The sequence below is a fragment of the Bombina bombina genome, chromosome 1 (genome assembly GCF_027579735.1).
Source record: "Bombina bombina isolate aBomBom1 chromosome 1, aBomBom1.pri, whole genome shotgun sequence".
NCBI lineage: Eukaryota > Metazoa > Chordata > Amphibia > Anura > Bombinatoridae > Bombina > Bombina bombina.
The window spans coordinates 1,404,351,336-1,404,368,835 of NC_069499.1; the positions used below are offsets into that span (position 1 = coordinate 1,404,351,336).

The window sequence follows — 17,500 nt, forward strand, 5'->3', positions numbered from 1 at the left end:
ACTTAGCGTGCAAGATCTTATTCCCAGCGGTCGGTTTACGAAGTGTCACTGATAACAACACCATTAATGGCATCCCCACATAAATTTAAATCTAAAATATTGACTGAATTACTCGGGGGATCTCCAACGAATCTCAAATTAAGGTTGTTCGAGTTTAGGTATTCTTTAAAACTCACAAAATCAAATGGTTCCTTAACGATAAAAACCAAATCGTCAATAAACCACATGTACATTATTATGTTATACTTGAAAGGATTATTGTCAGTGTATAGGTAAGCAGCTTCCCACCAGCCTACATACAGATTTGCGAAAGAGGGAGCTAATTTCACCCCCATAGCAGTTCCGCAAATCTGTATGTAGAACTCTCTGTAACCCATCTTTACATAAAATGATTGACAGGACAGGTGGACTCGTGACCTTACATCTATATTTTAAGTCAAATGCAGCCAGGTATATTCTTTTGTTTCATTACAACTTACTGGTTAATACTCCTCCCAAAGTAGCACTTGGTCTATATGTAAACATTGCTATGTTGCTATGCTAACCTTCATTTCAATAATCTAAATTACTCAGTAACCTAAGTGCATTTGGAGAGTGTTCAGTCTACAAAATGATTAAGGCAGAAATTGATAATATATATTTTTTTTAGTAAATGGCCAATGAATGTAATAAAAAATTTGTAAATTGGCTTAAAATGTTTCTAAAATAAAAAGTCCTTGTACTAAAATATCAACATTTATAGCCCATAGTTAATTCATTTATTTTACCTTTTTTATAACCTGCATTCTTGTCGTATAACAAATATAACTATTTCTATTTGTAACATTTTTGTTCTTTGCAACAACCATGGCATATTTTGATACAGCTGGCTTATATTGTATATGACTTTGACATAGCAGTATAATCCTTAAAATGCTGCTAAAACTGGGAATTGAGAAATAAATAGGCAATACTACACATTTATACCTTGTTTTCACACCAAGATTTAGGCCTGTGTAGAGAGGAATAGTTAGTCTGGGCAGTCCCTAGTCGGGGTCATGTGACACCATGCGCTAGATTTATCAATTTATGGGCGGACAGGGTTTAAAAACGTAAATATGGGGCACATTTGTTCCCCATATTTATTTTTGTTCATGCAATGCCACCCCTGCCCTTGCACAACCAGTTGCATGAGAGTAGGGCTTGTCAACTGAGTCTGGGGTCATTTTCCTTCACCAAATTGAAGTTGGCAGAGATGGTTAATGAAGCAGCAGTTTAAACCGCAGCTTCATAAATATTAGTTGTAGGCTCCAATGAGCAAGACTGCAGCCAATCAGGACTTTGCTAAAGCTAGCGCCATGTATAGCCATTCCATGATAGACTATAGGCTGTAACTCTGCAGTCTGCTGAAGTTAGAAGTGTTGAGGTTCCTGAATGAAATAGTGTGGTGCAAACCATGATGTCGAGACAACTGTCAGCATGAAAACCATAAAAAAATGTCTGTTCTCAAAAGAGAGTAAAAACTAGTTTTACTGAAAACACATTTGAGAAAAAAAACGATATATATATAAAAGAATTATATATTTGTTTCTATATTTAATAAAATTATGTTTGAAATTATATAAAGATGCAAGTGTTTTCATTTTACAGAGTGTGTTATTAAATTATTGAAGGGACATGGTACTCAAATATATTCTATCACGCATATGAAAGAGCAGTATTTACACATTAACATTTTTTCCAGGGGGGGGGGGGGTATTTTGAAGGGACCCTGAACCCAATTTTTATCTTTCATGATTCAGATAGAGCATTCAATTTTAAGCAACTTTCTAATGTACTTCTATTATCAATTTTTCTTTGTTCTCTTGTAAATTTTAGCAGCCAGCCCATTTTAGGTTCAGCACCATGGATAGCGCTTGCTTATTGGAGGCTTACATTTACCCACCAATAAGCAAGCATAACGCAGGTTCTCAACCAAATATAAGCTGGCTCCTATGCATCACCTTCCTGCTTTTTAACTAAAGATAGCAAGAAAACGAAGACAAATTGATAATAGGAGTAAATTAGAAAGTTGCTTAAAATTGCATGCTCTACATATTTCACTCCGGATAAGGGCCTCAGTGTGCACAATTCGGATTTTGATAAATGTCCTAAATGCTCACTCCCAGCAGCTGACCTTGAACACATGTTTTGGTCTTGTCCAAAAATTAGAAATTTATGGCGCAAGTTAGAATACTGGCTGAACAGGGTGCTGAAAATTCCCCCAGTGACCTTTTTGTCTATACCAGATTATACTATGTATTGATAATTTAAATGAGTGCCACCCTAATGATATAGCTGGTATGTAAAAAATGGAAAATATGTCTGAAAAAATGTCTACTAGAACAAAAGGATACAGACATAGATAATGAAGATGATATAAGGAATTTTTTCAATAAATGGTCAGTTTATATTAAAACACTCTCTGAAAATGAAATAGAATATATGATCTTTCCGTTTCAAAATTCAGAACTAGTCCTTTTAGGCATATGGTAGATGGAGCAGGGAGAGAGATGGATATTTCTACTTATATAATTTTTATTTATTTTTTCCTTTTCTCCTTTTTTTTTTTTTTTATATTTTAATTCTCAGGTGGGGATTTTAGAGGGAAAAAAAGGAAAAAATCCCAACACAGGGTGATTTAAGATCATTATTTCTTCTTTGATTTAGACTATAGTGATAGTAAACCTTCTTTGAGGAGGACTTTGTGTTAGATGTTATTCAATATGTCTCGTTCTGTTAAAATTGTCTGAAATATTAGAAGACAGTAATTCTTTTGTTTTATTGCTCATGTAACCGCTATGAGTTTTGTCCGTATTATTGTATAATATTGCCTTTTGTTGGTTAATAAACAATATTGAAGAAAAAATAAAAAAATTGCATGCTCTATCTGAATAATGAAAGAAAAAATATGGGTTTAGTGTCCCTTTAAGTAAAAACCGTTTTAAGCTGAAACTACTACTTTGTACTCACTGGCTGATAAGGACAAGTTCCTTATGTTTTCCTGGTCCAGAGAGTTTATTTATGAAGTATATTTTGAAATGTCTTTTGTTTTATCTAAAACAAAGAAAACAATTAACTACAATGTCCATTTAAAGGGATGTGAAAGTAGAAATTAAATTCTCATGATTCAGATGAAGCCTGAATTTTTTTTAAGAAACTTCAATAAACTTGTCTTATCAAATTGAATTTACTTTGAATATGGAATCCTATAGGAAATTCTTTATGCAGAACTAACCATCACTTCATTTTGTATATGGCTTTAAACTCACTCTAGTCTTACAAAAACTCACGATTGCCATGTTTTGTTTTGCTTTTTTATCACCAGCCTTCACGTGTACATAATAAACTAGGGAATGACGTTCCTGCTCGAGCACAGGTGTTCTGCTAGTGGTTTGGTTATGTTTAATTTAGCGGAGTTCATACAGCGATATTTTACAGTCTAGCCCTATACTGCACTGGGAACCACTGCACTAATGCTATGGCTGCAAAAAATGATTATCCTTGTGCAAGTGCGGCTGAGAGCCATCACAATCCAATCCCATGATACTATGGGACGAGTTATTCTGCAGCTTGGCCAAATAGTTGGTTTCTGTAATGTGTTTTTTTCTCTTTAGTGATTTTTCTTTACCTTTCTCAGTCAATTAAATTAATTGTAGGGAAACCAAGCAAAGAATGCACTTACTGTAAGCTTTTAGCAAATTAAACATCTCAGACTATGCATCAAAGAAACATTTCTAGCTTTACCAGCATTTTTACATTGTGGTCAACTAAAATATTCATGGGCAATATATTCAGTTATCAAATAATGAAACAAAATAGAGCCAGTTTGCACCTCCATATTAAAGGGACATTAAATTGCTGAGTACAACCATAGCTGCATTGCTACTATTTAAAATGCTATTGTTTTGTTCTCCTATACCTGCAGATCGCTTTAAAGCTGTTATCTTATTTTAAACCATTACAGAAGTCAGTTGGTAAAGCTCTGCATCTTTTTTACTGGGCGGCGCCATCTTGGTACGCATGTATTGTCGCACTCCATGACAGAACCATTGAACATAAACTAATCAGTGAACTTTTTGGATTTTTAACAGCTGCTTTAAATTAGCTAGCGCAATAGAAAGCACAAGCGTTATATGTTTGCTGGTTTTTTGCCCTTAAAAGTATTATAGAGAGATGCACCACTGTCACAAAAAAATGCAGCTGCCACTCTGCATTGTGCACACTAAATTGAGGTGCATAATATGACTTGTCAAGGAGACAATATCTGGTGATCTGTGAATTTGCAGCATTTTTGTCACAGGGTACAAGAGTACTTAAATACCAAAATGGCGACCCCCCCCCCCCCCGTGTGAAGATGCAGAACTTCACTAACCAGCACCTTTGAAGTGTTAAAATAAGAGAAAAACTTTGAAGAGTGCTGCAGGGGATAAATAAACCAATAGCATCATGAGTACACCTGTGTGCACACCTCATTTACATATTATCTCCCCCCTCCGGCGTGCTTCTGCGTCGGCACACTGAGGAGGCTCACCAGGTGCCTGCTGCAGGAGGGAACTGCCTCCGTAGGAACTGTGAAAATACTGTGTGTAATGATACAATCATGTGCAGTAGTTGATACCTGTATTGGCTACCCAGCAGAGGTAGTATTGCAATCTCAGCATGGTCAGGGGTTAATGTAAATTGCTTGTTCTTTGTGTGTTCAGAAATGCTGTGAACTAAGACCCTCTTCCCCCCCCCCCCACCTCTTGGAGACTGATACGGCTAGCTGTGCATTGGCTTAATTATGAGTAGGGAGGGGGACTTTGACAAGACTAAGAGAATTTGAGTTTTAACTTGATATTACTGGAAATTTTAGTTAGAACTCTCTGGGACTCAAACAGCTAACATCATGGAAGCAAGTTCTCCCATATACAGACCACTGGAAATTTGGTAATAAGTGTATGGTATTGTGTTTGTTTATATTCTGTCCCAAGTTATTTTTAAAGAATTGTAACTTCTCACCTGTATGTTATTTTGGAATGTTTTTATAATTTGGCACTGTGTAACCTGTATTGATATTTTTGTTATTAAACACATAGAAAATCTCATTCTGTCTTTGGGCTCTAATATCTGAATTCACTCTGTTGAGACAAGGTTAAAGGCATGTTACCTAATTGTTAAATTGTGTGAGTTATTGGGGGGTTCCAAAACATGCCTTTATTTCGGAGTTTTGGTGGTGGCAGTGACTTGTGTTATATTAGGGTGGTGTGGACAGAATTTGGGGGTTAATGTGGTGTCCCTTTTTAAGGTCCTTACAGGGTTAAGGGAACCAGAGCTGCATGATATTAACCCCTTCAGGCCCACACCTCTCTATTGTGATGTTGAAAAGGTGTAATTAGTCACACTATGAATGAGAAGTCTTCATTTTTATGAGTATCTTCTGCTTTTAACAGATGTACAAATAAAGTATGTGTTTTATGCATACTACTGCGGTACTGACTCCTTTAGCCTGTAGAGGGCTTCTTCTAATAAATGGTGCTAAAGCCTCTCACTATCTGAAGTGCTACAGATGCAAATCAAAATTGGACTTATTAGCTAATGGTTAAACACAATTATTGTGATGTAATATAATTTATGCTTCCATGTTATAGTCAATTCAGCAAGTTTAAAAGAGAACCATATTTCTGAAATGCATAAGAAATAATAAATGTCTGAGATGAGTGCAAAAAAAATGTTGGCAGGAAAAGGTTTTAATATTCCATATTAAAGAGTCACATTTAAGTATGTTTGTAATTGTATTGTCTGAATTAATATGAAGTAAAAACTGTATTGCCAATAACATAAAATTATAAATTATGCACTTATAGGTTCTTCCTACCAAGGAGAAATTGCAGGAAGAACCATATAACAGCTTTATTTTATTTTCATGGAAAAAGGAGAGTATAACATACGTCCCAACATTTTCCACAGCTTCGTGGGTTGAGAATATTGGGGAACTTGTGGGCAGTATCACATCATTATTTTGTGGGTGTGGCCACATTGTTTGTTTACCATGGGTGAGGAGCAGAAGGCAGGTAGTGGGCCTTACCTCACAACTCATTGTTGTGAGGTCTGGGATTGTCAGAATAAGAACTAAATAACCTACTTGCAACCTAGAAGAGCATAATACTCTAGAGGGGCAAAAAGCCCAATTTGAAAGAGGAAAGTCCCCTCTTTAAAATGTTTAGTGTGTGGTCAACTGGAAAATGTCAGCTTAATCAGACACCCAGTTTAAGTAGTAGTAAGGCTCTAAAATTGTGACAATTGTGGTCACAATTCACTTCTCATGACAACCCCTTATTTAGATGAGTTGTCCCATGACCTTGTAGATATTATATAATTAAATCATTGTACCCCAAATTTAGATGAATAAAAATGGAAAAAGCTGAAGTGTCTCTTTGTCAGCCAAATACATTCGAACACCTATTGTTTTCTCTTTCAAATGAAATCTATATGTTTTTATTTTTAAAGAATGGTGAATACCAAACCCACTAAGGACCAAGTTTAGAGCAATAAAATGGAAATAGCAAGGAAAATGCCAACCTATGTACTGCATATAGACTTGTGTGCTCCCTCTAGGCTTGAGTGAGCAGCAAGGGGTCCAGCCTTAATAAATTTATATATTGTTACTAAGGTTTATCAGTATGTGGGGAAAAGGTAATAATCGCAACAAAATTCACGTATTTGGATTTGAGGTTGTTACTTTCACATGCAAAAGTGACCCCTTTACACAGGTTTTTGGAGATAATAATATGTATTGTTACTTTGGGATATTAGGTATAAGTAAACCACGATTATTAATCCGTTAAAAGGACAGTGTACAGCAATTTTCATATAACTACACGTAATAGACACTTCTATAAAGAAGAATATGCACAGATACTGATCTAAAAATCCAGATTTTATTTTTAAAGTTCTTAGAAGCTCCCAGTTTAGCACTGAGATTAGGCTGTGGCACCCATTGAAAGGGGCTGAGAAGGCAGAAATATCAGACACTCCTCCCTCCCCCCTTGCCTCCATATGAAAAGACAGACAAAAAAACAATAGCAGCAAGAATCTTTAGACCTGGGTCTACATCTGATACTTTGAGGCTTGGTTAGGAGTGTGAAAATCAGCACAATGTTATTAAAAAAAATAAGCAGAACTATACATTGTTGCAAAAAAAACTCCTAGATGGGCTAAATAAATGGATCACCTACAAAAACATTTATGCAAAGAAAAATCTAGTGTACAATGTCTCTCTAAGGGACATAAAACCAGTGATACAATGTTCTTCTAATGTTGTAGTTCTCTGCAAGAGATAACGCAATACAAAAATAAGGGGTTGAAAGGATAGACAGGTCCAAATTAAAATATGCATGAATGCATTTCAATTTTAAATATAAAACATTTTTGCAATATAATTTCATTAGCATATGCACATATGCTACATGTTCCTAGAGGAACTGCTTGCTCAGAGAGCTGGTAGTGGTGTATATTGCTTCAGTGAAGACTTCATTTGCGTCAGGCAAACTATTGCTAACTCTCTGAGGTGTGATGTTTGAACGCTGCATGGAGCACTCGCTGCATATGTACATTTGCCACCTCAATGTCCCTCTTCAAAGTATGACCTAATGTTCTACCAATAATATATTTCCTGATTTTGTTAATGATATATATTTATTCAAAACCAAATGTAGACTCATATATTTTTACTGAAAGTATTAAAGGAACACGAAAAAAACAAAATTGTTCTTTCATAATTCAGATAGAGCAAAACATTTCAAACAACTTACCAATTTCCTTACATGATCAATTTAGCGTAATTCTCTTGTTATCCTTTGTTGAAGGGGCACCAGTGCACTACTGGGTGCTAGCTTAACACATCAGTGAGCTAATGACAGAAGGCATAAATGCACAGCTAGTTCCCAGGAGTGCATTGCTGCTCCTGAGCCTAACTAGGTCTGCTTTTCAGCAAAGGATACCAAGATAACAAAGTAAATTTGATAATCGAAAAAAAAATTGGAAAGTTGTTTAAAATTGCAGGCTCTGAATAGTGCAAGACTGTTTGGATTTCATCCAAACTTGCAATTTTTTACCCCCCAGGTAGGTATATTTTCTAGAAATATTAAAAATCACACAAACGTGGCTTCGCTTGACCCTTATAGATGATTACTGTAGTGAAATACTTATGTGGCCCACTCAGTGCATCAGTTTGAATGTAGCTCTTAATTATACTTAAAATTTTCTCTCCCAGCCCTTTATTTGTCTATCGCTTTAATTCAAGCTATCCATATTTCAGATCTTTTACCCTTTTTCTATTATCCTTCTTTAATAACAATATCATTTAGTGAACTATTTTATTGCAGTATTTTAAATAATGTATGCTTTTAATTGTAATCGTATGGTGACAAACCCATCAATGTGTGCAATCAAATGTTAGAATTTAGTTTTGCACCCATCTTGCCTTGTGAAACCTATGTAGATCACAATATAAATATAAATGCTTGTTTGCCCAGCTTTTAATCCTTGATATGTTTTATAATGAATCATTTCCCTGGCCTTTTTGCGCACAATATCTAATTTATTTCTGTCTTTCTGAAGATCCAGTCTGGGCGATATGACACCTTATCTCTGAACACTACAGATAAGATGGTTTATGACGCTGGTAGCTATTGTGCTGGTTTACCAAAAGGGGATGCAACTGTGCTGTAGATTTAATACATACAGGTCCAATGGGGGGATGTGTTGCGTATAGAGGCTTCTAGTAATGGTTCAGTCTTATTTTGGACAAAGAAAACAAAGCAAGGTTGTTTAGGAATAGGGCTAAAATACAAGGGCAAATTAGTTTACAGCTTTCCTCTAATTAAATGGACACTCAAGTCAAAATTAAACTTTCATGATTCAGATAGCACGCAAATTTAAACCATTTTTCAGTTTACTTCAATTAACAAAATGTGCACAGTTTTTTATATTTACACGTTTTGAGTCACCAGCTCCTACTGAGCATGTGCAAGAATTCACAGAATATACGTATATGCATTTGTGATTGGCTGATGGCTGTCACATGATACAGGAGGAGCGGAAATACATAACTTTTGAAATTTGTCAGAAAATGTTTTACTACTCATTTGAAGTACAGACTAAAGGGGTAGATTTAAACAGCAGCGGATGCTGCAATCTACCCCCAATGTTTCCAGATCGCTGGAAACAGTAGTTAAGAAGGCGCAGTCGTAAGACCGCTTCTCCTTACCTCATCCACCACCTCTGAGGTGGCGGACCGCAATCATCCCTATCAGATACGATCGAGATGATTGACCCCCTGCTAGCGGCCGATTGGCCGCGAATGTGCAGGGGGCGGCATTGCACAAGTATTTCACTAGAAATGCTTGTGCAATGTTAAATGCAGACAGTGTATGCTGTCAGTACAGGTAGCCCTCAGTTTACGCCGGGGTTAGGTTCCAGAAGGAATGGTTGTTAATCGAAACAGTTGTAAATTGAAACCCAGTTTATAATGTAAGTCAATGGGAAGTGAGGGAGATAGGTTCCAAGCCCCTCTCAAAATTGTCATAAGTAACACCTAATACATTATTTTTAAAGCTTTGAAATGAAGACTTTAAATGCTAAACAGCATTATAAACCTAATAAAATAATCACACAACACAGAATATATAATTAAATGAACAAAAACATTTGCTAAACAGCATTATAAACCTAATAAAATAATCACACAACACAGACTTCACTTGCATTTTTCCGCAAACAGTTCTTTCTATGCATTCCAATCTGGACTGATTTATAGACAGGAAGATCTTGTTCCTTTAAAATCTGCTCGATAGCTCAGTTCTGGTTAAACTGATTAATTTCAGCTTGCTTGGCTTTGCTACAAAACAAGGGGACAGCTCCACCTACTGGCTATTTTAATAAATGCACTGTTTCTCAATACTTTTGAATAGCAGTCACATGACTGGAAAAAAAGGTTGTTATTCTGAAACTGTGTAAATTGAACCGTCGTAAAACGAGGGCCACCTGTATTTAGCGATGTTGGGTGGTCATGATCAGCTATAGCGGATCATGTCTGTCCGACATTTAATAAATCTACCTCTAAGTGCTATTGCCCTATGTTTTTATCATGTGTTTGTTGAGTATGCAAATCTACTGTATTTACTGGTCTTTTAATCAAAATTGCCACAAGCAGAGCTCCCAACCATCTTGCTTATTGTGGGCTTGTCATGAATTGGGAAGCTGCCCTGCTGTCCCTCCTGCTTCTCCTTTCAGGAGGAGGGACCTGGCCCATGAGCTTGCAATCTACAGGTGGAGGGGTTTTTATGGTGCTGATTCATTATGGCACCCAGCAACAATTACATTTAACCTGAATAAATAATTTAGTGAAATGTAGCAAAAGAATATTCTGTATAGTTGTAGATTACAGTTTTCCTGTAATTAATGAAAACTGCCACATGTGATATAACCCCCCAAACTCTGTTACAGAAGCGGTCTCCCCTAAATGATGCTTACGGGATGCTGAGAGTGGACATTGTGATGCATTGCCCAATCAATAAGCTGTTAGCCCCCAGGCTGCAGAGCAGCCATTCGGTTTTTAACCTCAGAGACTGAATCAAACTGCTGCTCTCTGGAAACATGACTGCTATTGATCGCCCTGAATGTTTTTAAAGAGAGGAGGGGTGTGGGGTGGAAATAACTGCGTTTAGTCCTCCAGTTAACAGCAATTACTCCCAGTGGGCTGCATGCTGGTCATCGGGGAGCTGACTGTCTCAGCATGTCCTCTCTTCCAGAAATAAAAGGAAGAGAGCAAATACAATTGTAGGATATCTAGATCCTTTATTCGTTTATCTATTTCTCATCATCCCTTTGCTGACAGGTGCAATGCATCACAATACACAGTGTGCAGTCTTACAAACGTACATTTTGAAAGCAAACCTGCTTGTTGTATCTGTTTTTAAAGGGGCATTCAGATTAAAAAGTGTCATGTTGTAACTGATATCTTTTTTTTCCAATAGTGACCCTAGTTTAACCACAAATGGGTTAAACAGACAATGTCCTGCTTGGTAGCTGCAAGTTTTGCACTACGGAAGGACATGGCCAGTGACTGATAGAGTTGTACAATTGCTTGGCTGACCGGCTGTGTTCTGTGGCTGACCAGCTGTTTTCTGTTCAGGAGTTGAGAAACACGCAGCTCCATTAAAGAGACTTGATAGACAATAATTTGCTTTGTTCTTTTGGTATCCTTTGTTGTAAAGCACACCTGGGTAGGTTCAGGAGCAGTATTGCACTACTTAGAGCTAGATGCTGATGTGTGGCTGCACATATATGCCTCTTGTCATTGGCTCAACATATGTGTTCAGCTAGCTCCCAGTAGTCCATTCCTGCACATTCAACAAAGGATACCAAGAGAATGAAGCACAATTACTTACAGCAATAAATTGGAAAGTTGTTTAAAATAGTACGCTCTCTCTGAATCATGAAAGAACAATGTTGGGTTTCAGATCCCTTTATTGATGTTTGCATTTAAACTATCTTCATAGACAAGGGGGTAGATTTATTAAAGAGACACTGAACCCAATTTTTTTTTCTTTCATGATTCAAATAGAGCATTCGATTTTAAGCAACTTTCTAATTTACTCTTATTATCAGTTTTTCTTCATTCTCTTGCTATCTTTATTTTAAAAGCAGTAATGTATATCTTAGCATCCAGCCCATTTTAGGTTCAGCACCATGGATAGCGCTTGCCTATTGAAGGCTTACATTTACCCACCAATAAGCAAGCATAATCCAGGTTCTCAACCAAAAATGGGCCGGCTCCTATGCATCACATTCCTGCTTTTTAAATAAAGAAAGCAAGAGAACAAAGAAAATTGATAATAGGAGTAAATTATAAAGTTGCTTAAAATTGCATGCTCTATCTGAATCACGGGTTTCCCTCAGATTTTGGGGATTTGCGGCATTAGCATGAGCTAACCTGCAGCCACAAATTTAAGAAGCAGAAACCGCATCTTTTGCCTCTTTGCCCCCTCAGAAGTGGCGAGTTCACCCCAACACTTGTGAGAGCGGTCATGATAAATTTTGTCCTCCGAGTGGGCAGAATTACTTTAGAATTCAGAAGAATTTTTATTCATGTAGATTGATTACATCTTTAAATAATATTTAAAATTACTTGAATGAATTAACCAGAACAGCACATTTTTTATTTAATCCAGGAAGAACTGTGCATCATTCTTTTTATTATCTTTGTATCAGATCATAACACGCAGAAGAGTAAACAGCAAACAGGTTTTTTTCTTTGTTTCCCATCAGCAGGTGTTGGAGATCACTGGCCACCTATAACTGTTTCACTAAGGCATGTGCCGGAGGACACAATTTCTCTATACTCTGGGAAATGGCTCCAGTGAACCAGGGAATGAATGGCAGAGACAGTGCAAAGGTTGGGTTGTCCTGTTGATATACTGACTGCACTTAGAATGTGACAGACCAGGGGGACCCAGTGCAAAACTGCCAGACTGATGAAGATTCATTGTTTTATTACATGAGGAGTTGAGATCCAGAGGAGGAGAGGTCACTGAGGGGCAAAGGGGACAAACAACTTCATAAACTGCTTTCCTCCATCTAAGACCAGCTCTGAATTAACAATTTTCAAGTTGGCCAAACTTGTAATTTATCTCTCTCTTAACAAAAGAGTTAAATAAAGCCTGTTTTACTTCTTTTGGATAAGGGCATTTATGCTTTATTATTCTGAAAGTTAATTACATTATTCATGGAATCGCCTTCCTTCCACTACTTGTATAATCTGTTTGACATAAAAATCAGACTATATAAATGTACAATTACTCATTGTAAGCTAGACACCAAAGGAAGTGAGGTATATGTTACATTGCAATCTTCATGTACTGGAGACCAAAGTTTGATTAACAGAAAATATATTTTTTGCAATCCTCTTTCATGAAGGTTTGTGTTTTGTACATTTAACAAATTGCCTGGAAAGAGTTTTCTGTCCAATCAAAACACAGGGAGTATTTCTTGTTGATGTTGACCTGAGGGAATGTTGAATATTAAAGTGAATGTCAATTTTGATGCTAAAGTGCCCGTTTTTAAAAAATGTGATTAAAAACAGGGGCTTTTTAATTCATCAAAATTTACATTTCACTCCTGTTGAGAAAAAAAACTTAACTTTTAATTTTCTCAGCAGCTCCAGCTTCCTCCGGTCGTTGCAAGCCATTTCTGACGTCAGAAATGATGGATAGGTCATCCTCCAATCATGGCTTCCCCCCCCGGGGGGAATCAGTGTCTGATTCAACGCCGTGATTGGAGGAAGCCGGATTCCTCATTTTAGACCCAGGAAGAGGCTTTGCGACGCGCGGAGGAAGCTGGAGCTGCTGTGAAGTTTAAAAGGTAAGTTTTTTTTCTCAACAGGAGTGAAATGTAAATTTTGATGAATTAAAGTGCCCTGAATTTTTTTAAATTGGGCACTTATAGCATCAAAATTGACATTCACTTTAAGCTCTTACTACTTCACAGGCAAAGCAACCACTTCATACGTAGTTGTAGAGACCTAGTCCCAGACAGATATAAATAAACTAGGAACTTTTCAAATCAATCAATACATCAATTTATTTATTTTTTAATTGCATGTAATATACACTACCATAAAGAATATTATGCACAGATACTGATATAAAAATCCAGTATTAAACCTTTTAAAAACTTACTTAGAAGCTCCCAGTTTAGCACTGTTGATAAGATTAGTTTCTCTTCTTGTTTTGCTCAGGTGTCCAGCCTCGATTTATCCATGAGCCAGCTGACCAGACGGTGGTTGCAGGGCAGAAGGTTGTGCTGTCTTGTGTTGTGCTAAACTACTCTGGCATTGTACAGTGGACCAAAGATGGGCTAGCCCTGGCATTGGGACAAAATCAGAAAAGTAAGTATCTCATCACATTACAAATTGTCCTGCGGCTGCCAGAGCATTTGTTCCATAATCTAGAGTGTGAGTAGACATAAGTATTTGCCACCCCAGAGAAACAGTAGCTACATTGCAAGAAGCCAATGCCTTAAAGAAACACATTCCCATCCAGTGCCATGTCAACGACATCATCTTATATCCCAAATAAACTCCTGCATACAAGACATGTGCATTTGTCAGTTGTGGGAGACAGATTTATTCTTGTGGAAGTGCAACAGACTAAGATTTGTACAAAAAAATTGCCAAATGTGGCTTGCGTCCGCCATATTCGGCATTTAAATTGGCCCAAAATAGCTAAATGCACATGTCTACTGCAGACCAAATACATGTTTTATACACATTTAAAACTCATTTTTATAAAAATGTGATTGGTTTGCATTTCAGCAACACACCCTTTGAAAAGTCTCTTAAAGGGACAGTATGCACTCATTTTTATATAACTGCATGTAATAGACACTACTATAAAGAATAAGATGCACAGATACCGATATAAAAATCCAGTATAAAACTGTTTAAAAACTTACTTAGAAGCTCTCAGTTTAGCTTTGTTGAAAAGGTAGCTGGAAAGCCCACTGCAAGTGGGAAATAAGACACCCCCCTCCCCTGCATATGAAAAGACCCTTTACACAAACAGGAGCAAGCTGGAGAAGGTAGCTGACGGTATTCACATACAACTTTGGGGCTTGGTTAGGAGTCTGAAAATCAGAGCAATGTTATTTAAAAATAAGCAAAACTAAACATTTTTTTTTTTTTTAAAAACTTCATGGACTATATAAATAGATCATCTACAAAACATTTATGCAAAGAAAAAATGAGTGTATAATGTCCCTTTAAGGCTTGATCTTATCTTCTTTGCTGTGGTTTATTGGGGGCAGATATAAATGAGTTACACATATAAAATTAATATATTAAATATTTCCTATGGGGAATTACATTTTGAGTTTGCTGTCTCTTTAACAGTTAGTTGCAAAATATTTGACTTATTTTTATGCAGTGTAAGATTTTGCAGCACATTGGATAGAAAACACCACAGTCACTGCACTGATTAAGCACAGCTATAGTAGTTTCAGCAATGATTTTCCTCCATATAGAGCTGTGTCCTATCCTTACAGAGCTCAGCCACGTATCTAATACATAGGACAGGCACTATAAACCTCCCCATCCATCAAGTGCTGCATCTCCTGCACCCGCAGCCTGCTCCTACTCCAGAAACCGCAGGCAACAATTTATTCCCCAGCCTCGCACACAGCTCAGGATTCTGCTGACTAACCAGGATTGCTCCATATACTTCATTTTGTTGGCGTCTTGTCGACAGTGTGATAGATGCCAAGGGCTTTGCTGTTTGCAGCTCGGAGGCTCCAAGAGGGGAGAGATAAGAATTGGGGGCACCAAGCTCCACACTGCCAGCAGCACCGGTCTTCAGTCATCTGTTTGTGCAACTTACACGTCTAACACAGGACAAATGTCTGGCAATCATTTATACTTAGTAGTTTAAAAGTATATTCTACTGTAGAAATAAGTACACTGTTTAAATACAGCAGTTTATTTTACATAAAAGCCATTTGTTATGTTTGACTTGTGCATTTGACTTTCTCCTGTTGCACTTTAAAGGGATACTAACCCACATTTTTTCTTTCATGATTCAGATAGAGCATGCACTTTTAAGCAACTTTCTAATTTACTCCTATTATCATATTTTCTTCGTTCTTTTGCTATCTTTATTTAAAAATCAGGAATGTAAAGCTTAGGAGCCAGCCCATTTTTGGTACAGAAACCTGGGTTACGCTTGCTTATTGGTGGCTAAATGTAGCCACCAATAAGCAAGCGCTATCCAGGGTGCAGAACCTAAAATGGGCCTGCTCCTAAGCTTTACATTCCTGCTTTTTAAATAAAGATAGTAAAAGAATGAAGAAAATGTGATAATGGGTGTAAATTAGAACGTTGGTTAAAATTGCATGCTCTATCAGAAGCATGAAAGAAAAAAATTGGGTTCAGTATTCTTTTAAATATAGTGTAGCGACTGCAGGCATACATCAGTATACCCAAATCACTGGCCACATACTGTAGTATCCAAGGAGTGTTCTGGGAGTGCTAGGTTCGAACAAAAAATACAATGCTTTTAGTAAAAGTTATGTGTTTTTTAAGAAGCATACGCACATATGCTGCAATGGCTTGTGCACCAGTATTCAACAACATGCCTGCTCAGAGAGCTGTTGGTGTTTTTGTGTCATTGACTACATAATTTGTGTCATACAAGCCACTGCTGACTCTCTGAGGTACTTAAATGCTGATGCACAGCACATTTGCAGCATATGTGTGTATGCTGCTGAAAAACGGTATTAACTTTTGGCTGAATGTGTAAGAGCGTTATTGTTGCACTACTCTTTGCATATTACTATGCAAAAGGGTTAATCACCACAGTAATGCTAAATAAAATATGAAAAATAAACTTTATAGAACATTTAACGCCCAAATTTCCTGAGGAGAAAAGTTCTATTACATTTTCATACAGGCTAGAAAATAATTTTTGGAAGCAAAATTTAGTTTGAGAGATGTTTAATCTCACTATGCAGAGTTCTGGATTTGAAGGAGACTCCTACATTACAGTATAATGCTAAAAAACAAACAAAGACTTTGTTCTTGCCGGCAGGTTTTTTGTTCATCTGCCCCTAGTTATCTAGGATCAGTAATTCAATAATTACAGGTTCCAGTGAATTACAGCATGTTGTTTTTGCATTGGAATGTCCCATTAATTAGTAAAGAAAATGTGCTCTCAATAATATATGCAAACTCATAGAGCATTGTTTTCAAGAACCCCCCCTCCCAAAAAAAAGAAAGAAAATTAGTTTGCCCTACCCATTAATAAGGGATGTTTGTTAAAAACATATAGAGTAAGTGATTCTTTAAGGATAGGGTTGGTGCCCAAGGCTCCTCCTTGTATATTAAACAAAACAAAATGTGTATATACAGTATATATAATTGACAATAAGATCTTACACTTTTCATGCCTCCTTAAAGGGACATTAAACACTTTGAGATGGTAATATAAAATGATAAATTGTATATATAAAAACAACTCTGCAATATACTTTTATTATTTATTTTGTCCCCTTTTCCTCCAATTCCATTCTAAAATTGTGAGGAGTTCAGTTCCTGTTAAAATGGAAGTGCAGCCACTGTCATAATCCAAACAGCCATTGGCTGCCCACTTTAGTGACCTATTTATAACTGTCCCTAATTGGCCACAGCAGATAAGGTAACCTAAGTTACAACATGGCAGCTCCCATTGTTTTATAGACACTAAAACTTTACACTTATTTTATCACTATTTAAACAGCTAACAAAACTTTAAAAAATACATCTACATTCAGACTATTTTTTTCTTTGAATGCATCATTCTATCTAGCTTCTATTTAGTGTTTAATGTCCCTTTAAGCTTTGTCTACTTTGGGTAACATCATTTTCCTAAAGATTCTCGCTTCCTTTGTTTTGTGAGTTTTGCATTTT

General features: G+C 36.7%; 1 protein-coding gene across 1 annotated transcript in view; it reads left to right on the plus strand.

The window, feature by feature from the left end:
• Positions 1-17,500, plus strand: part of KIRREL1 (kirre like nephrin family adhesion molecule 1) — a 390,224-nt gene that overhangs the window by 262,389 nt on the left and 110,335 nt on the right. Inside the window, exon 2 of the mRNA XM_053705168.1 lies at positions 13,802-13,951. Coding sequence (XP_053561143.1) covers positions 13,802-13,951 — 150 coding nt within the window. The remainder of the gene's footprint in view (positions 1-13,801; positions 13,952-17,500) is intronic.